The sequence below is a fragment of the Sander vitreus genome, chromosome 7 (genome assembly GCF_031162955.1).
Source record: "Sander vitreus isolate 19-12246 chromosome 7, sanVit1, whole genome shotgun sequence".
Classification (NCBI taxonomy): Eukaryota; Metazoa; Chordata; class Actinopteri; order Perciformes; family Percidae; genus Sander; species Sander vitreus.
In genome coordinates this window covers 25,884,255-25,911,721 of record NC_135861.1, presented here as the reverse complement: position 1 = coordinate 25,911,721, position 27,467 = coordinate 25,884,255, and the positions used below count along the sequence as shown (strand labels likewise).

General features: G+C 39.1%; 2 protein-coding genes across 5 annotated transcripts in view; one reads left to right on the top strand and one right to left on the bottom strand.

Moving 5' to 3' along the window:
• The window catches only part of klhl12 (kelch-like family member 12), a 41,618-nt gene that overhangs the window by 8,216 nt on the left and 5,935 nt on the right, over window positions 1-27,467 (top strand). For 2 of the 4 annotated variants that reach the window (XM_078255639.1, XM_078255643.1), the window contains exons 1-10: window positions 21,693-22,034; window positions 22,131-22,241; window positions 22,797-23,023; window positions 23,363-23,516; window positions 24,727-24,944; window positions 25,911-26,060; window positions 26,178-26,292; window positions 26,397-26,503; window positions 26,592-26,787; window positions 26,931-27,089. In XM_078255639.1, coding sequence (XP_078111765.1) covers window positions 22,184-22,241; window positions 22,797-23,023; window positions 23,363-23,516; window positions 24,727-24,944; window positions 25,911-26,060; window positions 26,178-26,292; window positions 26,397-26,503; window positions 26,592-26,787; window positions 26,931-27,089 — 1,384 coding nt within the window. In that variant the 5' untranslated portion in view covers window positions 21,693-22,034; window positions 22,131-22,183. Of the gene's footprint in view, window positions 1-1,723; window positions 1,800-21,692; window positions 22,035-22,130; window positions 22,242-22,796; window positions 23,024-23,362; window positions 23,517-24,726; window positions 24,945-25,910; window positions 26,061-26,177; window positions 26,293-26,396; window positions 26,504-26,591; window positions 26,788-26,930; window positions 27,090-27,467 lie in introns of those variants that run through there. The other 2 variants (XM_078255641.1, XM_078255642.1) reach the window with 2 other exon arrangements.
• ptpn1 (protein tyrosine phosphatase non-receptor type 1) lies at window positions 11,673-21,545 on the bottom strand. The gene is made up of 9 exons (XM_078255644.1): window positions 21,186-21,545; window positions 19,836-19,926; window positions 17,865-17,965; window positions 14,966-15,064; window positions 14,721-14,858; window positions 14,359-14,568; window positions 13,706-13,867; window positions 12,961-13,109; window positions 11,673-12,432 (listed from the first exon to the last, which is right to left on the bottom strand). The coding sequence occupies exons 1-9, from the start codon at window positions 21,240-21,242 to the stop codon at window positions 12,159-12,161; spliced, it is 1,281 nt and encodes a 426-aa protein (XP_078111770.1). The 5' UTR covers window positions 21,243-21,545; the 3' UTR covers window positions 11,673-12,158.

Genomic DNA, 27,467 nt, shown 5'->3' with positions numbered 1-27,467 from the left:
GGAGCCGCCCAAGACGATTGTGACTGGTTTAAAGAAATACAAACAACCCAGAGCTTTTTTCTTTCTTTCTCCTGTCCCAGAATGTATGTGTGGTATAGCTAGGAGTAAGGTCTGGCAATGCGAGACTAGCTGATACATAATACATTTGTTGCTGATTTACATCACAAATACCACAACCTACAGAAGAGACTGGATATTATTTAAAAAAATCACGATTACGATTACCATTAAAGTGGTACTGATACCAGTAGAATACTTTTAGACTACTTTTTTCCACTTCATTCAATACACATCATGTGAATGTAAGCATCTCAGCACGCAGAACTGCCAACTCTGTCCAATACACCTCGCTCGACTTCAATTGACCACCGACTGTATTGGTTGTAGCTGCTGCGGTAGTAGGCCACACACACGTCACGTTAAACCGAAGAAAGCTTGCGGTAAACATAATATGATAGATGATATGATATATATGGTAAAGAGCTACAACTATTAGTCGATACATTGATCAGTTGGCAACTATTTTGATAATAAAATCACTCTAAAACACACATTTCATCACCCATACACCTTCACTGTTAAAATGAATGCAGTATAGAGGTGGATGAATAATGTCTTTGTCATCATGTATTTTTCTGTTTTGTTAATGTATATGTCATCACCATTATGTGTACCTTTTCATTTATAGTGAGTGAATGAGTGCTGTATGACTGCTGGCTGTCTCTATGTTAGTCCTATGTCACCTGCCTAGGGACTGCAGATGAAAAGTAGTTATTTTTTACTAATTCTGGCATATTTACATGGTGTTTTTTTATACAACAATGTTCATAAATATGCATGGTCCCTATCAAATAAACCAATAACATAAAAAAATAAAAAATAAAACAGTGATTTTATTATCAAAAATGTATATATATATAAGCAAAGATGTCAAATATTTGCTGTTTCGAGCTTCTCAAATATGAGGATTACATGCTTTTCTTTTTCACACATGATATTAAACTGAATATCTTTGGATTTTGGACAAAACACGACTTGACTTTTCATCACGGTAGTTACAAAAATACAAATCAGCATAAAATGATAACACTGTAATTACTATGTTCTATCGATTTGGTTCAAATTTGATTTTGACATAGTTTGCAATGCATCTAAAAGGGATAAGGCTGGCAATATTCAATGCTTTTATTACAGTCAACAAATCCCATGGAAAGACCAAAATCAAGTCTAATCTGTCTCTCAGTACATTTCTCAGTTCCTTGTGTGTTGAACTCATTGGTTCCCTCTGGAGACATTAATCTTTAAAAATAAAAATGGCTGAGCACTGTAGTTTTTAGCAAACGTTACTCAAACAAGAATAAATAGTGCATTTGTTGGGGACTATTTTCAGCCATAGGATTCACAGCAGCAGGATAGCGTAGGTGGAATTGAGTCAAAAATAACTACAGTGCCTATGTCCATCATAATGAAGGAACATTTCACTCACTCACTCAACAGCGGAGCTCAGGTGAATAAGATATATCCGACTTTAGCTACCCAGATCATTTCATCTTTTTATGGGATTTGGTTGACAATAAGAAAACTGTAAAATATTGATAGTCATCCTTTAATCTGCTTCTAACAGACACCAGTCAGAATTATTCTAGCGAAAGTATAGTATTTCTAAATGTGATTTTTAAGTATTGGTGATTTTAACACCGTGATTTTGCTTGTTTAATTACAGTTCCTCCTCTAAGTGAAAGGAACACCGGATATCCGGACCATGGGTTGTAACGGGAAGCCAGACCGCCTGAGCTACGGTAAACGGACCAGAACATGATTTGTCTTGAAGTGCACCAAGATTTCAACATCTTAGTTCACTTCTGCTATTTGTGCTGTAGATGACTGTGAAAAACATTAAACTGACGTGCAGAAGTGACTTGCGGTCACTACACAGTGTCAAGTATCACTGCCCAGATCTTGTGTAACATCAGGCCATCCTTGCAAAACGAGCATTGGCTCAATTTGTGTGTAAGAAGAGTTAATTTCAAATGCACTCGCAGCATATGAAGCGATAATTGATGCTTTACGCAGAGTGATCAACAGGTGTTTCCTTACTGCATACAGAACACTGTAATAATGTACAAAGTGTCGTTAATAAATCAATGTATACATTAATAAGTAAACAAAGCCTGATAGAACTTTACTTTAAACTGAAGCTGTATGAAAAATGTTAAGTGCCATTTGGGACTAAATTGATCGTCCAGAATACATTTCAATGTAACTGATACATTTTTAAAGCACACAACAGAAAGTGACACCTGCTTTTACAAAATGTTAAAATATGACTATGAAATAATATTTCCCAATATGGTACACCATTTATTGCAAAAAAAGAAAAAGAAAGCAGTGACAGAGGAAATATTCACATCATTTACATAAAAGAAGAAATACCACAATTCCAATTCATCCCATTACAATAGAAAGTCCTGCATTTAAACCTTTACTCAAGAAAAGTACATCAGTAATATCAGCAAAATGAACTTAAGCAGATTTTAGAGTGTTATATGTTTTAGAGTGTTATATGTTTGTATAACTGGATAAATATTATGGATGCATTAATATATACATATATTATGATTGTTTGAGGTTTTGCAAAAAATATAACTTTATATTCTGTTAGGTAGTCTGATCTATAACAATGCATCAACTTTTACAAGCCGATCGTATGATTTGTGTCTAAAATCTTAATAAGTTAAGTAACAAGTAACTATAGCTGTCAAATAAATGTTGCTGAGGACGGAAATATTTTTCTCTGAAATGTCGTGGGGTAGAAATATAAAGTAGTATGAAATGGTAAGTTATTAAAAAGAAAAAATACATTCTCCAAGTAAAATACAGTACAAGTACCTAAAGTGTGCACTAAAGTTCAGCAGTAAATGTACTTATTTAGTTTTCACCAGTGAACAAAAGATGGCATTTGACACACTTTATTTCAGACATATTAAATAATGAACTGGTAACATTTTCCCCTTATCATTTTCATATCATATGTTCAATAGAATTGGTGGTGGAAGTCAGGGTCACTTCATATAAAGACAATCATTCACAGTCAACAAATCCCTTCTCAACAGATATGAGCCAACGTTGATTTAACACTGTTATCATACTGGCTCCTCCACACACATAAGTAGACCTCAGTAATGTCTTATGTATTTCATTATTGCAGGACTTTATAAAAAGGAAAACATCCAACTAGTCTTTCGAGGTGACACACTTTCTATATTGAAAGTTCAGCCCATTGCACTATTCCTCAAAGCTCTCCTCTAAAACTTTCCTGGATTACCAGACACTCTGACACGCTGCTCAATTGGCTGACATCCTGTTATATTTTGACAACTGGGCGTTGGAAATTGTGAAAATTATGGAACTGAAAATGTGTCCTCTAACACATTAAAAAAATGCCACCTCCAAAAACATAAGTCATGAGAGGGGCACTGATACACATACATTATATCAGGGGATGAAAGATGAACATAGTTTAATCGAACCAACTGCTCAGCAGGAGTTTTAACTGGTATGACTGATGTGTCGTATATCATTAGCAGTCACAGTTTTCAGCGGTGATCCAGAATGAAAATCTGTGGAATTTAGCAAACTGATTTCTGCTTGGGGTGAACATGTGTTAACATTAGTTATAATTTTTTTTAAAGTGCCCATATTATGCTCATTTTCAGGTTCATAATTGTATTTTGAGGTTGTACCAGAATAGGTTTACATGGTTTAATTTTCAAAAAACACCATATTTTATGTTGTACTGCACATTGCTGCAGCTCCTCTTTTCACCCTGTGTGTTGAGCTCTCTGTTTTAGCTATCCCATCTCCGTTGGGAGTCGCACATAGCGTGCAGTAGCTAGGTAAGGACTACTAGCTAGCTACTACTACTAGCTAGCTAGCGCTAGCAGCAGTGCTAGCAGACAAGGTACATGTAAGTAGTTCTATACAATTTTCTTTTGTAGATTAGGGTGAACTTGTGTGTGTTGTAGCAGTGTTTTGCCATTGAGAACGAGGTGGCTAACCAGTAGTGCTGCTGCTAGTGCCGCTAGCGGTTAGCCACCTCGTTCTCAATGGCAAAACACTGCTACAACACACATGAGTTCACCCTAATCTACAAAAGAAATTGTATAGAACTACTTACATGTCCCTCGTCTGCAGGTATTCCACGCAAAGTTGGAAATGCGCCCTCGTTTAGAAGAAGTCTCCCAGCTAATCCTGCCTTGTATTGACCGAAGTTTGAGAAACAGCTAGCTGATGTGGTATTAGCTAAAGTGGTTAGCACACACCAAATGTTTCGGCCAATGACGTAGATAGCCCTGCCAATTTTGAACAGCTCACCCGTAGACTGAAGGCAGGATACATTCAGAAACCTGTATCTCACTCAAAACAGCATGGATGGTTTTTTTTCTAAGTTTGTATGCGTGTGGAAGCACCATAGACAAAATAACACCCCAAATCCCAGAAAAATTGATTTTTCATAATATGGGCACTTTAAATTTGTTTAACATCTGCTGAAAATCTCTGGGATATTCTGGGAAATTCTGCGTCCACAGATTCTGTGTGGCTCTGCTTATTATATATATGCAATGTGAAATGTCACTGACAATTATGCAGGCACAAAAAGTGTATTCAGGTCTTTAACTCCCATTTTAAAAAGGTAGCCCTGCCTGAAAAGGACAAAATGTGACGTATTAAATGTAACAGGAAAAAAAAAGAAAAAGAAAAGAAACAACACTGTTTTGTTGACAAGCTGCTGAAAAGTAAAACAATAAAATGTACAGTAAATTCTCAGCTGTACACTACAAGCCTTTACATAATAGTAGTAGTAGTCATGTGTGGGCTTTGACATGTACAAATTACTCAACAGGAAGTAGGATGTGTTAACGATGGTAGCAGCCATGAAAACATTCCACCCACACTAGTTTAACTATGTGACCGTCCTCACGTTCGCGTCTTACCTTTCACCTCATTCCATAAACTCAATCAATGACATATATGTATGTGCGTCTGTCACAGACTCGGTGGTGCATCACTGTGTCATCTTTTTCCATGAAGAAAACATCAACAATAACCCAAATAAACACAGTGGTGACATCTGTGGTGAGACAGGCAGGTCAGCCAGTTTTGTTTACATATGGACCATATGTCTTTAACGTCATCACTCCTCTTGCTGCGTTCAGCAAGAGGAAGGATGCGGGAGCTTTGAAGCGCACTAAGGGGGAAGCACCGGCTCCAGCCTCTTAGTATTTACTCTGTGACCTACATGCATGAACTGAGCCTATGACAGTCGAGGTACCACATGTCAAATCGATTTCTGCATCTTGACAGCAGCAGCCAGGGTACAGGAACAGGAAGAGGAACTGCTCAGCTTCTGACAGAGAGGCTGCAGTTTAATGAGAACAACAACACAATCCCCCCCATTTGAGTCATTTGGTCCTCAGATCCTTTCCTGAAGTACCAATACGACAATTTAAAAATACTCCATTACAAGTAGAAGTCCTGCTTTCAAAGTCATACGTACAGTACCAAGGTATTATCGGCAATATGCACAAGTGAAAGTACTTGTGTTGCATAAAAATGGTCTCTGTGACTGATATATTATCACATTGTTAGATTGTTAATACTGAAGCATTAATACGTAAGTAGCATTTTACTGTAGTAACTGTTTTAAATGAAGCTTCTTTTACTTAAGGTATACAGTTCGGTAGTTTAGTCCACTGGTCAGGCCCCTCTAAAGGGTCTCAATGTAATTTAAAGGGTCATGCGATGATGCGATGAAGTTTGGACACACGTTTAGTAGTTAAACCTCTTTTGGTCCTAGAACAGTTGGCTTGAATTAAGCCATCTGAGATGTTTAGAGGGCTGACAGGGGGCCCCAACTGACCAGTGGTTCCCAAAGTGGGTTCCGGGGACCGTAAGGGGTCCTTGATAAGGTTCCAGGGGGGCCTATGCAAAAAGGGAAATTGGTTATTTTTACTAAAATTCCAGAATGCAGAATGTATCACTATTTTGGTCATGGGTTTCATACACTTTCTGTAATAAAACATCTAAAAGAAAAAATCTTATCAAACAGGGGTAATTTGGGGCTAATTTGTGTCAGTTTAGGGGTCCTTCACGTGAAAAAGTTTGGGAACCACTGAACTAGACACTGCTTTTTGAGAAGATTCATACCACTCTCATGTCTGCATGCTAAATATGAACCTACCACTAACTACCAGTTAGCTTAGCTTAGCACAATGACTGGAAACAGTGGGAAACAGGTAGCCTGACTGTCCAAAGGAAATGTATATTGTTAATTAGTGAGCTTCAGAGGTGCTGGTAGGTGGATTTTTTTTTCACCTTTGAACAGAGCCAGGTTAGCTGTTTCCCCCTGTTTCCGGTCTTTATGCTAAGCTATGCTAACCAGCTGCTGGTTGTAAAGCTTCATATTATGAATGGCATTGATGTTCTTATCTAACTCTCGGCAAGAAAGCAAATAAGCATAATGCTGAGTATGTCAAACTATTCCGTTAACATGTTGTATTTTATAAGCTTGTGTTTAAAATAAGAATCTGAAAAGTAACTAGTAGGCTTACTGTAAGCTGTCAGATCATTTCAATGGAGTAAAAAAGTACAATATTTCCCTCTGAAATGTAGTGGAGTAGAAGTATAAAGTAGCATGAACTGGAAATACGGTACTCAAATGTAGTGTAAGACACTCCCCTGTCTTTTGTAAGTTTTGAAATGATAAGGGCATGAAGAGACATGGTACACCTGACAGTATACTCATACTTCCTCCTATCAAGCTTCTATTGTACGACGCTGGTGTTTGTGTGTGTGTGTGTGTGTGTGTGTGTGTGTGTGTGTGTGTGTGTGTGAGTGTGTGTGGTGACTCAGACTTTGCAGAGTCACACTTGGAAAGACCTGACTCCCCTCGCATTCAGGAATTTCCTGATGCCTGCTCGGCTCCCTGTGGAAATAATCTGCAGGCTACAAAAGAGACTTACAGTCAAAGATTGTCCCACCCTCACAGCTGGCCAGCTATTGGGAAGTTCCAGGTTAATAACTAAACTGAGGACACATGCTGGAAGAGTCAGCAGGGCAGATATCATTTTAAGTCGATTCTGAATGTGGAGTCAGCATTATGCACAATTAGGCTGAGTAAGGAGGCACTGTAGGACAACAGAGAGTGCACTTTTGACATTTGTTCAAGTCACATTTCTCAGAACTGTCATATTCTCATCTAAGAGCTTTAATTTATGACCGAAGTCACAAACATTCAAATGTGTAGGCTTTGGTAGATGACCTGTAATGATACGATACACATTCAAAATGTCATTTATAATTAGTTAAGCAACAAAATAACCCTTCACCACAAACAGCCTGAGTCATGACAACACTGTCAGATCAGACTGACTGAAGTTTCAAAAGAAACAACTGTGGCTTTAAGATGACTTCCGACTGTCAGTCACACCTTGATTGTAGTTTTCCTACTGCAGACGAGTGCAGCCTGTTCTAGCTTGCCTGCTGGCTTGACGTCAGCAGAGAGCGGTGGTTGGGAGTGCTATTACTCACTCTGTGTAAGTTGCATTCCTTTATAGCACGTACGTACCAGTGCCTGCCTCCTATTTCCCAAACAGGAAGTTCTTGCCAAGACTGTTGCCAAATCATCTGTACTATATCAGTGTGGTAGAGTTTACTCAAGCAATGCATGTGTCTCAAGACATGTTCTTCCTTCCTTTAGTGTTCACTGATCATTATTGTTGTGATCTTTTACACTAAAACAAACCTAAACTCATTCTTGGGTTTTGTTTAGTAAAACCGTTTTGGACATTCAAGTTGTGTGTGTCTGTGTATTTAAAGGAACTGTGTGTTTTCACAACAAACTGTATAGAAACATTTACATCAGTAATGCCTGTGGTGAGAGTGGCCAGAATAGATATTAGAATTTAAAGTATTTCATGAAAAATACTCAGTGTAGTTGGAAGCAATTTGAAATTGAATAAAGTCGGAGCAATATTTGTGGTCTGCAGCATCACTGCCCCATTAAAAACCAAAGGCAGTGTATGTTCTGCCAATAGTCCCGACTTCCATTTACTGTAAATAAAAGTAATTAATTAATTAAATTTGAGGAGCAAACCCAAGTTCAATACAGAAAACAGGAAAGAGTGGGCTGCCATAAAAGCCAAGGCTTTATGTTCACCGATAGTTTTACAGTCCAGCCCCGCCACCTGGTGGTGGTTTCCAAACACTTCACCCAGACCCTCTGGATACAGAGAACTATCAGTACTCACAGTAGTGGAAGAAGTACTCTGATCTTTTAGGTAAGTAGAAGTAGCAATACTGCAGTGTAAAGATACTCTGTTACAAGTAAAAGTCGCAATGCGCCCATTTCAGAATAATAATATCCCTGCATTATCATTAGTGATGCATTATTGAGTACTTTAATGTTGCAGCAACATCATTTTTTTAGTTGATTTATATTGTTTTTATTAATAATCTGAATCTGCAAAGTAACTAGAACTGTCAAATAAATGTAGTGGAATAAAAAAAAATATATAGGCTTCCAAAATGTAGTAGAGTAAAAGTAGGCTATTAAGTACCTCAAAATTGTATTTGAGTAAATATACTTAGTTCCTTTCCACAACTGAGTACTCATAATGTTAAATACATTTTCTTCAACATGATAAAGGAAATGTAGAGTGCACCATAAGAGCACAAAAGACGTTCCGACTGGAAGATCTCCTGACATCATTGGAGATATTTTGGCATCCTTTATAAAGGGTCAACAGGATTACAGAAAAACTACTGGCCCAGTTTTTATATAACTTGGTGGAAGGGTGTAGCACGGGCCAAGGAAGAAGCAATTCAAATTTGGAGCAGATCCGAATCACGGGGCGGACACACAAATTATTATTATTTTTTTTACTTTGTTAACATTGCGAAATAGGGCATTTGTGCTGCATTCATGTGATATCGGAATCATCGACTAAATGAGTTCCCAACTGGGAAAATCCATACTGCATTAACATTGTGAGAGGCCTTGGTGGATGTCTGCGATCTCAAAGTGCCTTCCTAGTTCTTAATAAATAATGTACTAATGTTTTACAGATCAATTATATACCACCAATAATAAAATACTCTTGGGTTGACTGGTTAAACAGTTTAACCACGTACTTCCACAAAAGAGCTGCAGACAAGGGACCAAAATATATTACCTATTAGCACAGAGTTAATTAATAAAGCCCTTGAATAACGACTTAACATTTATAACTGCAGACATGATGGCCTAAGAAAGTGAGAAACCCCTGAGCAAGTATGAATGGATTATCAACATGTATAACTGCATTATTATTACCAAATTGAGAGGATACACACTTTGCAATGGATTGTTCACAAACTGGCACCCCAGATTTGTTCTAATTAATGGCTTAACTGATCTATGAAGCATCAATCAATTACTGGGGCCAAAATACACCTCTGATATCCTTTAATGTGAAGCACAGTAGGTCTTTTAGATGTTGAAACAGTCGGCTAGTAGAACCTTAAGTCAGAACCAAAGACAAAGATGGAACCAACTTCTTAATCATCTTGATCTTAATAACTGCACCTACACTTTTATCTAAATTGTAAACTGCTGTTTTCTTGTACATTTGATTGATACATTTATCTACAGCACTTTTATTTGTATTTCTAAATTTGGGGCTACTTATTAACTGTACTCTACCTGTAGTTCTGGTATATTATTTTATGTCTAAAAAATGTTTTTTCCTTCCGTCCTTATGCAAAGCATTTGGAATTGTCCCTGGGTTTGAACGGTCTTATTATAAATATAAATACGTCTTGCGTTCCTACTATACATTATTCAACCGTAGCTGCAACCAGTTTGATAAAAATGAATACAATATTATTCATGTTTTTGATTCACGCAGTTTGTGACTATGAAGCAGTTTCATTAGATGTGATATTGTTATATCTCTGATTAGAAGAAACTTGTGATGACAAACTGAATAATGAAAGTTATAAAAAAGTGGGATTCTGTGACACATTCAGTAGTAGTAGTAGTAGTCTGATTCGATTCACCTTCAATTTTGGAGCGGATCTGAATCAGTGTGGATACACAAATTTTTTTTTTTTTTTACTTTTGCTAACTCTTGTCATCATGGCCTTGGTGGAGGTTTGCGCTCTCTGAGTGCCCTTCGCGTTACCGTAGTCATTGTTCGAGAAGTAAGACTGAGAATGAGGTTATAAATCTGTTCAAAAACCAGAACAAATAAACAGTAGATTGTTTGTTTTTTATTTAAAAAGGAAAACAACAAATGTACTGTAAATAAAAAAATACATGTTTTTGAGCTCAGCATAAGTATAGAAAAACAGGAAACCCTGGTGCAATGGCTGCACTGGTGCTGAGATTTAATCCCTTGCTCAAGCAGAACAAAAAAAAATAATAATAATCAGCACACTGAAACCTGATTTAAAAAAAATATATATCTAATAAGGGTGTGTCCTTGGTGAGGACGTTTAATACATTCTAAAGAAAAGTACAGCTGTCAAACTCATGTACTGAACTTTGTTGAGTCAAAAAAGGTAAATTGAATGCTAGCAGCTTAGCTAATCTCTTCTCAGGACAAGCCTGTTGATTCACAAATGCAGCATGCTAAAAAAACAAAAACATACTTAAATCATACAAAACAATATTGCCAGCTCAGGGCCACGCCATGATACGGAAACGGATCATCACTACAGTGTATTGTTTTCGTCGCTGTGCTGGTGTTTGATTTTTGGTTTGTTCAAAATCCCTGGTTCCCTGTTCAAACTCAAGAGTTTGATAAAGTAAAGGGTGACACATTAAGTATTTGTATTGCTCGCGAAAAGAGTTGGGTGTTAGCTAACTTTGTGTCTCAATAAGCTGGCATTCTTGTGTGTAACTGAACCCACATTACTATACAACAGTTGCATTCAGGCTAGGTTACACATTTGGCATGAAAAGCCTCCACACATTTGTATCCACTGTGACTAAAAAGATGTTCTCCAAAACAGTTAAAAGTAAAAGCCAGGTGTTATAACCTGATTGAAATGATTCAAAAAAGATTTTGCCAATATCAATTTGAGAATGCCAGGATAATGGAGAATGGGACATGCCACCCTGTCACTGCACCATTTTGTTATAAAACTCTGTTGAGCCACCAGGGAGAGAAAACGCAGAGGGAATCAATTACCAGGAGGCAACTCAGTCAACATCTCACATTTGACGTACTGTAAATGTTATATTAATATTTCTCACCGAGTAGATTTAACTCAAGCATCAGTAGAAAGCTCCACTAACTACCACTCACGCAAATGTACATATACAAACACACACACACACACACTGTATGTACTCATCTAGCATGCCTCCTGCAGACCTACACAGGCCGCCAGTGAGGACAGATTATTCAATGCCCACCCCAGCATGCATCTCGTATCTAGTGGGCACAGGGTTGCCCATAACCCATACTTCACCTTACTGTTGGGTTTAATATGGACCCATAACAAAATAACACTATTTATTTTAAGTGTCTCCCATACTGGCATTTCTTTCAGACAGGCTGGTCAAAAATCTGGCTCTTTGATTTCTGATCATTTCTGTAAGCAAAAGAAAGAAAGTGTGTGGGGGGGGGGAGTGAAATCTTAACGGACACATCTGTAAAGGATGAAATGGAAGAACGCATACAATTGTCATTTGGTAAATAAGAGAGGAGACGCATGTAAAATATTGGCTGACAGGCCATCCATCCTGGTTCACAAAACAGGGGAGCTAAAACAAACCCTTTCCCTCAACAGACACATATCGTCTGTTGAGTCTGCGTTTCAGTCGGCACACATATTTGGGACGTGAAACCTGAAAAACGGAGGCCCTGAGCATCCATGATGACATATTGAAAGAATGTTTGGGTGGGTAATGAGGATTGGAAGCCTGTTATTCCCAACCAGCCAACCCCTCAACCCCAACCCTTGGTGAACCTGAATCTGCTGAAGTCCAAATAATCCACTCACCCGCAGAGTAAAACCAAAGTCAAAGCAGGCTGATTGGCAAGCCTAGTCCACTTTGCAACATCAGTGGAGAGACAGGGAGGAACAGAAAGGAGGAAGAAGGACAGACATCAGTGAAAACAGGCACGATAACAGACATAAGCACTGAGAGCCAGCGCCGTGCACAGGCACACGTTGGTTAGTAGAGGGGACCAAGTCCCCGGCACAGGAGAGCTTTCCTTTGGCTGCTCCGCTGCCTCCTCCGTCTCCTGCTGCTGGGATTTGGTTGGAGCTTTGGAGGTCTGATCTACGATACCCACGTGGTCATTGAGCTGCTCAGCACCGGCAGGAGGAGGCTGGGGGGCGGTAATGTTCCTCTTTCGCAGCTCCGACTCTTGTGAGGTCCTGTGTAGAGTAGAGTAGAATGTCATGTCCCCAAGCAGTTTGGTGTAGTTTGGTTGTATTAGATGGATAGAACAGTTGTGACAAACTGTTCTGGAGCTGGTTGTACCAGCTTTTCGAAGTTCAAACGTAGCCTAGTTATACTGCTAAATTAAAACTAAATGAAATTGGGTTAAACCACACAAACTACTTCTTACGTAAAGTTGTTACTAAAGGTTTACGTCCAGCAAATGCCAAGTGTAAGAGCAGTGTAGCTAACTGAAGCAAAACTTAGCTTGCTAATATGAGACGTTCAGAAAGGTAATATGGAATATGGCCAACGCTTGATAAGCTGCTGTTTCTCCTTGTGAGCACCTCTAAATAAAACAAAGTCATAACTAAAGTTTTGTCAGGTATTCCTAATACCATCATCAAGCTGGTTTACAAATAGCTGGTGCAACCTACTCCTGTTCTTCTTAAAAATATATTTTTAACTAACGATGAGTGAGAAACTGAAACTAAATCTTTCAAAAACATTATTTGGATGATTACCCCAGACTGTGGCTCTCCATCTGTTGAATGATTTCGGGGAAAAAGGATGGCTCAACTTTGCCATTGTGAGGGTCTCTAGGAGGAGGAAGAGGAGGCGGAGGGGTGAACTCTGGAGGATCGTCTTCCTCGTTTGAGAGCTCTTTCCACTCCTTGAGAAAAAACAAAATCCCTTTGAGTATTTGCAAAAAAATATACTTTAAATGAAATAAAAACAAATTGGTAGTTTTGCAACATGTCTTATCAGAATCAGAAAGCAGTTTATTGCCACAGTGGTGGTGGAATTTGCCTTGGTGAGTGCCTTGGGTGCATACATACATACAAACATATTAAACATTAATAAGAACAAACAATAAATACCAAAACAGAGACAAATATATACAAAATAGTTGTTTAAGTAGTTTGAGCACTGTGTGCAATGGGCAGAGATGCACATAGATCCAATTCTGCATTTTCTTAATCTGAAAGAAGATACACCATTTGTACCTTAAGAACAAAGAGCAGAAGGTAACACTTTACTTGAAGGCATCTACATAAGAGTGTCATGAACACATGACACAGTCATGACACATGGACCCCAACTTGTCATGACAAAAACCAAATGACACTTAATGACAGAAGCGTTATGTCATAAACGTTTATGACTTGTTTATAATGTTTATGACACGTTCATGACAGTGTCATGTTACTCTTATGTAGATACCTTCAAGTAAAGTGTAACCAAGCAGAATAGAGGGGAAGGACTTGCCTGCAGAGATGTATCTCCCTTGATGTACTTGGCACCTTCAATGACAGCAAGGTAGGAGAAGCGAAGTTGGTCTGCTGTCTGAATCAAGCCCATTCGATAGCGTCGCATCTCCAGCAGCACATCACGAATGCTCACTGAAGACGGGTCCTTACGGATGGACATCTACATGATGCAGCAAAAAAACATTCGGTACATAACAGTCTTGAGTTTTAAGTCAAATTTTAGCTTCTAAATATAATAGTGGCAATAGGACTGCAACTAAAGATTATTTTCATTGTCAATGAATCTGTCTGTTCATTTCTCGATTAATCGGTTTAGTTGTTTGGTCTATAAAATGTCAGAAAATGGTGAAAAATGTCGATCAGTGTTGACCAACTTTTGTCCACAACTCTAAGATATTCAGTCTACTGTCATAGAGGAGAAAATAAAATTGAACATATTCACATTTAAGAAGCTGGAATCAAGAGAATTTTTACTTTTTTTTCATGAAAAGAATGACTCAAACCGATTATCAAAATAGTTGCCGATTAATTTAACAGTTGACAACTAATTAATTAATCTCTGCAGCTCTAAGTGGCAACAATGATCAAGACAGACAGACAGACGGATAGATATGACGTCATGATTTCTCAATAGCAGAGCTCTGTACAAACCAGTAAGAGGCAGGTGTCCACAAGACAAAAGGTCCCAGAGCGTCCGATGCCGGCGCTGCAGTGCACCACCACTGGTCCCTGGTCTGAATTCAGACAACCCGACTCCCGCACCTTGAACAGGAAGTTAAGGAAGGAGGCAGGAGACTCCGGTACCCCAAAGTCAGGCCAAGTGGTGTAGTGAAAATGTAAAATCTCACGAGTCTCTCGAGTCTGTAAAAGGAAGATCAGACATGCAAAGAAGAATTAAAAGACCAAAGTAGAGACCCGGACTCACAGGCACGGAGTATTGAAAGGGGGAAACCATGTCTAGTTCAACACACACAGGAAGAAAAAAATAAATCTGTAGAGGAGAAAGCACTTACAGACAGATTTTCCAACTCCAGCTGACGGACTGTGTAGTAAGATTTGATGTCTTCTGAGATGAGGGTGAGCTTGAAATTGGTATCTTCAAAGATAGCATCTCTCTCCTCTCTGTGTGGCCAATATTGGGCACATTTCACCTAAAACCAAACGAAGGTGTACATTAGACATAACAGAAAGAGAAAAGCAGCGAGGGTACTGGGGCAAACATGACATCTTGACTGTAAGGAAAGAAGCCACGGCTTACAGATCCTTTCTCTATGACTCGGTTCAGCATCACCACACCGCGGGACCTCTGCTCCCACACCATCTCCCAGAAGTTGCCACATGTATTTGGAAGGGGTCCCTGAAAAAAGAATGAGTGTTATGTTAGAGGGGGGGATCTTATTCTCAGTATAACTAAATAAGAACAGTGCATCGATTTAAAGATCTCAGCGAGGCATTAGATATCGTTGAACATACTATTCTCAAAAAATTAAAAAGAAGTAGAAGAGATAAATGCAGTAAATGCTCAGTCTACTGTTACTTAGTCTCGCACTGCCAGACCTTCCTCAACAGCGCTGCGGAGGAGGGTCTGGCTAGTCCACACAATATTCCGGGTTGGGAGAAAAACGTGCTCTGCTTCATGGCATTTCTTTAAACCAATCACAATCGTCTTGGGTGGCGCTAAACGCTGGAAGGAGCCACGGTGCCTCTGCAAAATAGCCTCGGGAAGGAACTTGTTTGGATGGAACATGTGTACGTTCAAAGGTTGTTTTAGTCGTGCAACAACAAAAAACTCAGATTGGACAGATAGTCTAGCTAGCTGTCTGGATTTACCCTGCAGAGACTATTACTAATGACCAAGGGGGGAACTCACTACTCTTACTGTCCAGCTGCTAAAATCCAGATGAGAGATGAGAATAGCTGATAAAATACACTAATCTGAGTCACTCACAGCACCAAGCTTTATAGCAGTAGTGAGTGATGTATCGTTTACAATTTACTTTATCAGCACACAATACATTAAATAAGTGGTTTATAGCACACTATAACATAGTTGTACACAGCTTTAATGACATTTTATATAACTTCTTCTATAAGGATGTTATTCATATTTTACATTACTAGTGCAGTGCCCGTTGAAAATGTGCCTGTTTGCAACAGGCAATTGCTTGGCGTTTGGTATTGCTGCTTGTAGAATTCTTCAAAACCAAACTGTACAGAAGGACCCCAAACCACTTAATATGCAACTCCACTGTATAGCCTACTACTGACTTACAGTGTAGGCTACATCAGAGGACGACATTGTACTGCTGTATTTACCCGACAGCACAGAGAGAGAGAGAGAGAGAGAGAGCGAGAGAGAGACGTTATCTCGTGTCGTATGATCGTTAATGAATTTAACACTTCAACAGAGGTGCTCATTTCCATACAGGTTTAGTGACTTGACGGTTAACGGTGAAGTATGGATTTGTTCGCGGGGGTATTTTCGCGACGGTAATGTTAGCAGTGGACTTAATTAACTCAACCCAGGGCGAGTCTGATGAAAACTGATGTGTCTGCCCGGTTCAGCTCTGAGATTACTCGCATTGCACAGTGCTGTGAAGGAATTATCTCCAAGATTACGTTATGTTCTGCCAGCTCGCAGCAACTTAATACAATAGCAGGAAAAGAGCCCCCCCGCTGTTGTAAAGCGTTCTGCATGTGGCGTATGCGTGTGATGTGCAGGTTACCTTCCCCCAAACACGGACACACATATATAGATACGTCTCGCTGCCACTTGTTGTCTGTAGCTGGTTGTGCTTTGCATGTGTGGGATTCTGAAATGTCCTTAAATTCGGGAATTGTCGTTTGTTTATTCAAAGTCAAAGACAGTCCAAAGTAGTGCAACTTTGCACATTTTTGTGGGTCTGCGGTGTATGTCACATTTTAGCTGCCAAAGCTCTGCTGCTCTCGGCCTCTGGTCCTCAGGGTGAGAGGCCAGCGGCTAGAGCGGCAAAAGCCCATTGTGTGCTTCTTTTACCTATATATTTAACGATTTCTTTTGCATTTCTAATCCAAACAACGTCAAACTTGGCACTGCACTTACTCGTGCCCGTAGCAAGACACCGGTCAAGTTTGAAATCCATCGGACTAACGGCTTGAGAGATATGCGCATAACGGACAGACAGACAGACAGACAGACGTTCCTGCAATTTATAGATATACACCTCTATTTTACTTTACTGTCATTATTTTTTATACACCAGCCTTAACTTATAGCTGCCCACATGAGGATTTAGTCATTGACAAATACATTAATAACACCTACATACATTTTTTCATAAACCATTTGTTAAATATTTACACACTTTACAGAGTTTATTGGGTACAGCTAGCTGAAACTAATGCAGTCTAATACAACAGTCTTGCAATAAATCCTACCTTCATGAAGGTTTTTAATCAGAGATGTCAACTTTATGATCACTTTGGAGGATGAAGATTGGGGTGCTGTTGAATTGTGGTGTGCTATTTAGATGTTTCTATTATTTTATCTACCCCGTATTTATCAACGATTGCAGCTAAATCTCTTCGTCTCATTCTATATGTATTCATTTTTTGGAAAAACCTCCGACATCATAGTGAAGTCTTTGCATGTATAAGTCACGGCACAGGTAGTACTCTCACCCACTTTCATGCTAATGACACAATACTTTGTTGGTGTTCACAATTACAAATATTGTCCAATATAAAAGGGGCGAATGTAGTCTTCCACAATGCAAAACTGCATTTGGGAGGCCATCATTCTCCTTTGTGGCTATAAATCAGTGGAATACTCTTCCTACAGAGCTAATTTCATGCACTAGCTTGCACTCATTCTCACGCTTAGCAAAGCATTGGTTGTTAACAGAGCCGACTTGCTCCCACCAGTGAATTGATGTGCTAAATTTTTATGTTTATGGGGTGGGATAGGGGGACAATAATGTCTGTAGAAATACTTTGTATTTTATTGTGCCATCTACCTGCCCAGGGACTACTGCCCCGGAAACTAGCAATTTGCTACAACCTGGCACAAGACATCTATTAATGTTTTTTGTGCACTGTCCCTGTTCAAATAAATAAATTACAAAAAAAATATCATACAAATAACAGTTGTGAATTATCTGTCCTGAATCTTGCTTTACCTGAGTGAGGATGTAGTTCCTCTTTGCCTCTTCTACTGTTATCAGGCTGGCATTAATGTAGTCATTCGTACCCAGCTGCAGATATATTCTGCTGTGGTCAACTGAGGAGAAGAGGGGAAAAAACATGAAAATATTCTCTTTTGTTTTGAACATCTCACAACCCTCATGGGACTGTAGATCAGACCAACACAGCTGCTGAGAACATGTCACGAGTCGGTCTTTGAACAAAACTGAGAGTTAGCTTTTTATTCCTGAGAGGGATAATGTCAACTTTTGTTGACATATCCACTGAAAGAACATTTTGGTTAAAAAGTAAACGGCATGAACAAGTTTCAGGTTACCGATTTTCATATTTTCACACACTTGATGGCACATATACAGCACAGTAACTATTTGCATAGCTTAGTCAGTGTGAATAAGAGGAAACCACATTGTTCAGCTGTTGAATTGCGATATTACTTTTTTTGAACACTGCAATACACATAGTTTTATAGATATGAAACAATACAGACACAGACACTGTAGTTAAAAGCATTGTGCCTGCAAGGATGGCTGAACATAAATTATATATAATAACAGTTAAATGTACATATGTTTCCTTTCTTAGACAATATTTAGAAAGTGCTTTAAATAATAAAATGTATGATTAATATGGGCGAGAATACATTCAAAATAAATATAGTATGTTAAAATCAAACTTAAAATGTGAATAAAATCTACTGATGTTTTCATCAACTCTAACTTTTTTATAGTTTATAGTGACAATACGTGTACTTGTGGATTTTATCGTTGGTTAAAGAGTGTATGGACAAATTGGTGTGATCCATTTCCTCTCTTGTATTTTCATTGCAACTTTACTTTGTACTAATGTTTTTTTAATTTTTAAATCATTTGTCAGTGTCCGGTTGTGTCAGGAATACGGGTGAAAATTAGCAGTTGAGCTAACCCCGGCACATTTACATGGATGTTGTTATACGTCATTGAAGATTACATCAAAGCCAGCCTATACAAATGGGTTTTAAGTATAGATGATTATTGTTGCCAGCCTCATGTAGCTTTACCTGCATGTACTATCACCATCCTGACAACCTTAATACATTCACAGTAATAAAGCAGCTCTTGAATAGAAAGCAAAAGTTATGAACTGGAAGTCACATCCTTTATTATATCCGTCCACAGTGATGCAATGCTCGGCCTATTGTGTAATACTGACATTGTGTTATTTCAAATGACTGAGGTCAGACAGCAGTTAGCTTTTGGCAAGCGGTTTTAAAATTAAATCAAACCACATTCCCATAAAATAAAATTGTATTCTCACTAGTTAGAATGGCAATTAAAAGTTACTCCACCGTAACATTTTTACTAGTAGAAATTGTATTTCAAGATATCTACAACTTTGATTGTACTGGTCAAAACTTAAGAAAATATATCTAAAAATAGTTTTAAAATTTTAATTGGCAGTTTAAACATTTAATAGCTAGACTGGATATTTATTGCAGATATCCATAATTCAACTCTTCCTATATCTGGATTGTTCATTCTGGATAGGAAGAATGACGTGGATATCTGAAATTGAAAGCCCCATGCACATAAATGGAAAACGTGACATCATTTGTACTAGTAGGAATGACGTTGTGGATATCTGAAATGACAATTGTCGATAGGAAGAATGTCATTGTGCATATCTGAATTGTTCTTTTTGACTAGGAAGAGTTGAATAGCTATTACATTTTAAAATGGCTTTGCCTTAGTTAGCTGGCATGTTTGTATAACATTCAACCGAAGACTCAATCAAGCATGATGCTGCTGTAACTTTAAGGAATAAGTCACCACTGTCTGATGTTTGAACATAAATAGCAGATTACAAAGCTGTCAGCTGTTTTAAGGAATATTTTAAACATGCAAGACTGTTTGGATTCAGTCAGACAAAAGAGCATTCAGTGCATTCAGTCAGACAAAAGAGCAACTTACATGGGCTAACATCTCTGTAACGATTCCGATTCTTGTTTTCAGGTAATTTGGCAACCTTGCAAGGGAGTTCACATGATTGCTGGCGAATCTCCTGTGACAGAATAAAAAAATATTACATTTACATGACATTAAAGGTCTGACATAACATGAACAGTGCAGGATCCAGGATGTGTCACCATGGCTGTTAGATGCTTTAAAAAAAAAAGAATATAGGCATGTGTAAAGAATATTGAAAGGGGGACACTTCCTTAAGTTATTTAAAAAAACAACTGTCAACTCCCTAAAAGTGTCATTGGTTGGTGTGTGTGTGTGTGTGTGTGTGTGTTGAACGTGCACACGTCTGAATAAACCGTAAACATATAATAATAACACCTGATTCACACTTAGCTTTAATTAACAGATATGTTGTGCAATAAACTGTGAACAAACCATTGAAAAGAAGTTAATCAAAAGGCAGTGGTGGAATATAACTAAATACATGTACTCAAGTACTGTACTAAAGGACAGTTTTGTACTTTAATTTTAAAATTTCCATTTTATGTTACTTTATACTTCTACTCCACTACAATAGTGTACTTTTGACTCCACTACATTTATTTACCAACATTAGTTACTTCAGATATTATTAATACAAACAATAGGTTAAGATACCCAGTATTATAAAGTTGCTGAAATGAGCCCCACATTTACCAACTGCAACATTAGTGATGCTTACACGTTAATTCAATTCAATTTTATTTATAGTGTCAAATCATAACAGGAATTATCTCAGGACACTTTACAGATAGAGTAGGTCTAGACCACACTATAATTTACAAGGACCCAACAATTCCAATGAATCACTAATTATAATCAAGTGATATTATACATATGGTTCTGAAATGGGACATTCTGCCCTTCACAATGACTATTTTTTACTTTTGGTAATGTAAGGATATTTTGATGCTAATTTAATACTTCTGTACTTTTACTAAAGTTAAGATTTTGAATGCTGGACTTTTACTTGTAGTAAGTCTTTTTACTGTGGTATTGCTGCTTTTACTAAAGCAAAAGATCCGAGTACTTCTTCATTTCTACACTGACTAAATGTACAATTTGTATGTAACGTCAATCTAACAGTTTACTGATGGGATGTGCTGCTTGCTTGAGACCCAGGCAGACACATCAATCATCGAATTGATCCGAGCAGTCGGAACACGGACTAAACTGAACACGAACAAGGCTTATAACTAAATTACACGGTAGCTACGCTGCTGCAGGCGCATTGGGCATTTGCTATCATTTGGCCTAAAAGTGGCAGCTTCACTAACCACTAGCCCATTTCCACCTTGATTTTGCCGGAGGTCCTACCTGATAAATGGCGCTCCAACTCCCGTTGTCATCGATTTCCCGAAACTCGGCTTCCATTGCTGACAGTCCAGCTGCCACTCCTTCCTCTTCTTTTTCACCAGATATGGACAACCGCAGCTCCCCGGTGATTAAACAATTTGTACTCTAACAGTGTCCCGCAATAGCTGCGAACTGTTCCACCAATATCCTATAATTCTCAGTACGGCAGCATAGATTACTCTCGGCCTGGTGTAGCGGAAACACGCCGCTGGCTCCTCCTACACGGTGTAGCCGCCGTCCGCCGATGGCTGTTAAAGAGCAGAAAGGATTTGGTTTTTTTTAAGAGATTATAATCCGCTCAGTGTTCTCCGGGTGTGAATCTGAATTTAAATCTCCTTATCAGAGCATAATATAACTTTATTTGTAAGAAATAGTCACTTTACTATTCCAGCGGCAGCTGTAGAGATAGACCAGCGAGGACGCGCGGAAGGCATCTTGTGTCTGGAACGTGACGCGTCCGCCTCCGGGAGCGCGCACGTACACTCACGTAATGGTCTGTTTACGTCCAATCTGTGGAGTCTCTGCTGCTGTGACCTGCTGCAGTTTAGTCAACGAAACATTCTAGCTGGTTTAAACTCGCACCGGGGATGATATGGAATTAATTTTGACATTTTAAACATTTATGTCTTCAAGAAGGCCGTGCATAGTGTGACTTTTCAGAGGTCATCATGGATTAGCTGTAGTTCAGTGGCTTTTCTCCAGACAGTGTGACTGACAGCAGGAACAGGGACAAGGGACTTTGATGCTACAAACGTTAGCTAGCAACGCAACTTAGCTAGACGTTTTGATACAGCTTTACTGCTGCGACAGGTATTATTGAAATTCTATTGAAGTTCTTCTGTGTGTCGCTTCATGTGTTGTCTTCTTCTGGCCATCGGCTGACTTTATATGCCTGTGTTTTCCTAGTTGTTGTCTAGCGTTGGCGTTAGCCCTCAGCTGTCGTTGGCTGCTGCTTGCTAATGTGTAGCTATAGTTATTGCCTCCCAGTGGTGGAAAAAGTATTCAAATCTTTTAACGGTAAGTTGCATTAGCAATACCACAATGCAAAATGACTTAATTAAAAGTTTTAGTACTGCATTCAATAATGTCACTACAGTAACATTCAATTATTAGCACAAATAACGTTTTATATATATATATATATATATATATATATATATATATATATATATATATATGAAAGTCCTGTAACTGAAGACAGGGCTATTTATTAGTTTACCATATAATTTGCATGATACATCTTAATCTGCTGACTACAGCTTACTGACTACAGCTATCAGATAAATAAATAACCTAAATTAGTATAATATTATCCTCTCAAATGAATTTGAAATCACATAAATTGGACATTCTCAGGTTAGGCACCAATACCTCATCATAACAGTAAATATGCATTTTTACATACACCAGTTTGAATCTCACATACACATGACACACCCATTTAATGCAGACATACACACAAACTCACTCACCAAAGGATAACACATATAGTAAGTGTTGCATGTGCAAACTGTGTAGTGAAGAAGTGTCTCCTGAAGATCGTTCTCAACAAAGCTTGTCTATCTCTTTTAGATTCCTGGACTGGTTTGAGATCCTTGAGAGATTCTCAAGGCAGCATGGCTCCCAAAGACATCATGACCAACTCCCATGCCAAATCCATCCTCAATGCCATGAACTCACTTCGCAAGAGCAACACACTCTGTGATATCACCCTGAGAGTGGAGAACACCGATTTTCCAGCTCACCGGATTGTCTTGGCTGCCTGCAGCGACTACTTTTGTGCCATGTTCACCAGTGAGGTAATGCTAAAAAAGTTGGAGTGCTCAGAAAAACTTTATAATCTGTAGAGCATACGACACCCTCTGTCCTTTAGAGTTAGGGTTAAATATCCTTCTTAGTTGGAGGACGGAGAGACAGGAAATAGATGTGCACAGAATAGACCAAGGAGTAAAATTACAGTATAGACAATCAGGATTTCAAAAGTATACATAATAGACATATATGAAGGATAAGCCAGTGTTTGACTTTACTAAAAAGATGCGGGTTGACAAGACAGTTTGTTACAGCATGTAACTAATCCCTCAATGATACGTTTCTTGTCACTGCACCTGATAGTTTCTGTTTTTGTGACTCTGCAGCTTGCAGAAAAGGGGAAATCTTTTGTCGACATTCAGGGGCTCACTGCAGCGACTATGGAGATCCTGTTGGACTTTGTGTACACAGAAACAGTGCTAGTCACAGTGGAGAACGTACAAGAACTGCTTCCTGCAGCGTGCTTACTTCAGCTCAAAGGTAACTCTAGGAGTGCCTGCTGTACCTTCATTTGAAAAGTGTGTGTGTGTGCTTAAGCCAGCTGATATTGTTGTGAGTATAGACAGAGGGTATCTGCAGGTCTTGAAAACTCTTAGAAAGCAATTCATTCAATTTCCTCAACAACAACAAAAGGACTTAGACGGTATTAAAAAGGTTGAAATTTTAATTTACAAAAGTCTTAAATACAGTGTTTCATTTTGCCTGCCATAGACTGTGATGCTAGTTATTTAATGTTTATGTATCTGATTGCAGGCGGTTGGGAGACGTTCTTCACCTATAAACTAAAAGCTGGATTGTTGCAACAGTAGATTTTGTTTGTAGGAGGCGGTTCAATTCTTTTTAGTTTCAGTCAGCACCATCCGACCTGTGGCAAACACTGTCACTACTGCTAGCTACAGCAGCTAGGAAGTTCATTGTCAAATATCATTTTTAGCAAAAACTTTAAATTGGTTCATCCATCAATCCATTTTTTACAGCTTACCCGAGTCACATACAGTACATTTAATCAATCATATTATTAGGAATTATTGTTATATACTGCTGGGAACTATTAAAAACGTGATATTATATTAAATAATTATCAGCCATATCATCCTGACTGATTTTCCATCATACTTTAATACTTTTGGATGGTATGATCATAAAACAGCTATTTAATAGAATTCTATGTGGTATTTAAAAAGGTCTTAAATTTAACTTAAAGGGGACAGAGCATGACAAATTTACTCTCAGTGCTTGTCCACACACATTTGGCTATCTAGAGTGCCAACCAACCCACAAACGGTGAAATATGACATCACAGTCAATTTTGGGTGGGCTGCCTGTATCAGAAAATATGGAATTCAACAAGCCATTAAGATTTGGCTCCCCCTTTCTATGTCATATATCAATTTTATTTTATTTCAAGTGCAGTATCACCATAAGACATGGTCTCAAAACACTGTACAACAGGGAATTCAGTAAAAGTTAGGATTAAAAATACATTAAAATCATTGCGGGTACATAAAAGTGAAATAACAAGTGGTACAAGGGTAAAAACAAAAGAGAGAGGATGGCTTTGAAATGGCTTTGGCATTTTCAAATTAAGAGTTGTTGAATGACATGAGAGTCCCGTCTATCAGGATTCGGCTGAATTTGAACAATACATGTGTGTTTACTGTATATACAAAAATATCTTTGTTTTCCTCAGGGGTAAAAAGAGCATGTTGTGATTTTTTGGAGGGTCAGCTTGATCCCACCAACTGCCTGGGCATTCGAGACTTTGCCGAAACGCACACTTGCCTCGACCTGATGCAGGCCGCCGAGCTCTTTTCCCAGAAGCATTTCTCCGAGGTGGTTCAGCATGAGGAGTTCATGCTGCTCAGCCAGACAGAAGTTGAAAAGCTCATCAAATGTGATGAAATCCAGGTAAGAAAACTGGATGTCATTATGTTTAGTACGTTACTGTCAGCTGTACTGTGGAGGCTGCTTGATCTGTTGTCACTATAGATAACTAAATATGTTATTTCCATCCATCTTCGTCCGCTTATCCGGGGTCGGGTCGCGGGGGGAGCAGCTCCAGCAGGGGACCCCAAACTTCCCTTTCCCGAGCCACATTAACCAGCTCCGACTGGGGGATCCCGAGGCGTTCCCAGGCCAGGTTGGAGATATAATCCCTCCACCTAGTCCTGGGTCTTCCCCGAGGCCTCCTCCCAGCTGGACGTGCCTGGAACACCTCCCTATATGTTATTTGAAATACCTAAAACCATAATGACATATCTGCCCCCCAAAACTTCTATGAATTAGTGCTAAGAAGCCTAAAAAGCAACTTGACTGACATAGTATAGTGTCAGCTGACTTTCACAGCTTTCTTATTGTCTTTCAAACACCTTAGTGCGAAAAGAGAAAAGCAAGTACCAACCTGCTGTAATCTCAGCCCCCCCCTTAATTCCACTCACTTTTGCGGATTGAGCTGACAAAGAAATTGCCTTTGTGCTCAGGAAATTCCTGTTCCCTACCACACACCTTGCTTTATGAAAACAGTTATTATCACATTGATTTATAGATCATCAAAACTCTCAAATGGTTCTTCCTGACTATACATGTAATTTACAGTCACGCATAATTTCCCCTTAATATCTGTCATCTTTCTCATGTGAGGAATTTATGGCTTGTTTCACCTTCAGCAGACTGTATTGTTGCACATTGTGTCTTTGCACTTAACACAAATAATTGCAATTGCTGAACAATTAATGATAATAGTTCTAGATGGAGGGTCTAGCTAGACTAAAAAATATTATGCAGCAGTTGTCAGCTAACTGTTTAATTCATATGTTGATTTCCGATCTTGAATGTAGCTGTAGTTCTTCTGACTGTATATGTTGTACTATGTAGGTGGACTCAGAGGAGCCTGTATTTGAAGCCGTGTTAAACTGGGTGAAACACAACCGAAAAGAGCGAGAGCCCTACCTGCCAGACATGCTCGAGTTTGTCCGAATGCCGCTCCTCACCCCGCGCTATATTACAGATGTCATTGATGCCGAGGTGAGCCTGGCAACACTCAGCAAGTTGTCTTATCATACACAAATACAAGCTTGGATTATGTGTTGAAGTATTTATCACAGTTACCACCATAATTACGCAAGTTTTGACACATTTTAGCCCCTCATTCGGTGTAGCCTGCCATGTCGAGACCTTGTCGATGAAGCCAAGAAATTCCACTTAAGACCAGAGCTAAGGAGTGAGATGCAGGGCCCACGCACACAAGCTAGATTAGGTGGGAATCCTTTCTTTTAGTAGCAATTTAACTATAAGCATGTCTCCTATATTCCTACTTTGTGAGCCACACTGATAGTAAAAGAGATTTATGGGTCTTTTCAGGTGCCAAAGAAGTCCTGTTGGTTATAGGCGGGTTTGGCAGCCAACAATCGCCAATAGACATAGTTGAGAAATATGACCCGAAAACACAAGAATGGAGCTCCCTTCCTGTACGTATTGAATATTTGAAAGCAAATTTTGTGATGTTTTTTTTATCCCAGTGGATTGGGCTATTACAGACAGGTGTGTCTTTAACAGAACATTGCACGGAAAAGGCGTTATGTCGCCACGGTGTCTCTCCACGATCGAGTTTATGTGATCGGAGGCTACGATGGTCGGTCGAGGCTCAGCTCCGTGGAGTGCCTGGACTACACAGCGGACGAGGACGGTGTTTGGTACACCGTCGCCACCATGAATGTGCGCCGTGGCCTCGCTGGAGCCACGACACTCGGAGGTAAGCGTTTTTCTTTTGTTTTTTTTCTTCTTCGAAATGACTCGCCTTCACCGATGTTTCCTTTCGGTGAAATCCTGTGAATGTTTCCTTCTCTCTCAGAAAGCTATACAATATTTTGTTCCATCTTATATGGCTCTCGACAGACATGATCTATGTTGCCGGTGGCTTCGATGGCAGCAGGCGTCACACCAGCATGGAGCGATACGACCCAAACATTGACCAGTGGAGCATGCTGGGAGATATGCAGACAGCTAGAGAGGGAGCTGGTCTGGTGGTGGCCAGTGGACTCATATACTGTCTAGGTATGGACAGATAATCCTGACGTCTCATTCTAGATAACTTTCACACCCCTCCCTGTCCAATATCTGTTTTTAGACTGAAGATACAACTCCCTTTCACATCAGTCCTGTCAGGAAAATTCAGATACTATTAATCCAAGGGAAAGAGAGTCCTTGAAGCTGCAAAAGTGAAACATGAAATAATACCATTAAAGAAAACATAAATCCCACATTTGTGTAGCTTCACCTTGGTCACATCCTCACTCTCTCTCCGGTCCAGCTCTTAGAATCGGTCAAAATGAATTTCTCCAGAAGTAAACATTTTTCAGACTTGTCAGCGGTAATTCTTGATAGATGATTCACTTCACGGTCCATTACTGAACCAAAGACATCGGGATACTC

What these genes read in the sequence shown, in the direction of transcription:
- ptpn1 (XM_078255644.1), bottom strand. Translation starts at nt 21,242, where the DNA reads ATGGAAGCCGAGTTTCGGGAAATCGATGACAACGGGAGTTGGAGCGCC. An exon ending in TTACAGAGATGTTAGCCCAT is followed by an intron (nt 17,966 to 19,835) that starts GTAAGTTGCTCT and finishes TCTTCTCCTCAG; the next exon opens with TTGACCACAGCAGAATATAT. An exon ending in ATGGAGAGCCACAGTCTGGG is followed by an intron (nt 12,433 to 12,960) that starts GTAATCATCCAA and finishes TACTCTACACAG; the next exon opens with GACCTCACAAGAGTCGGAGC.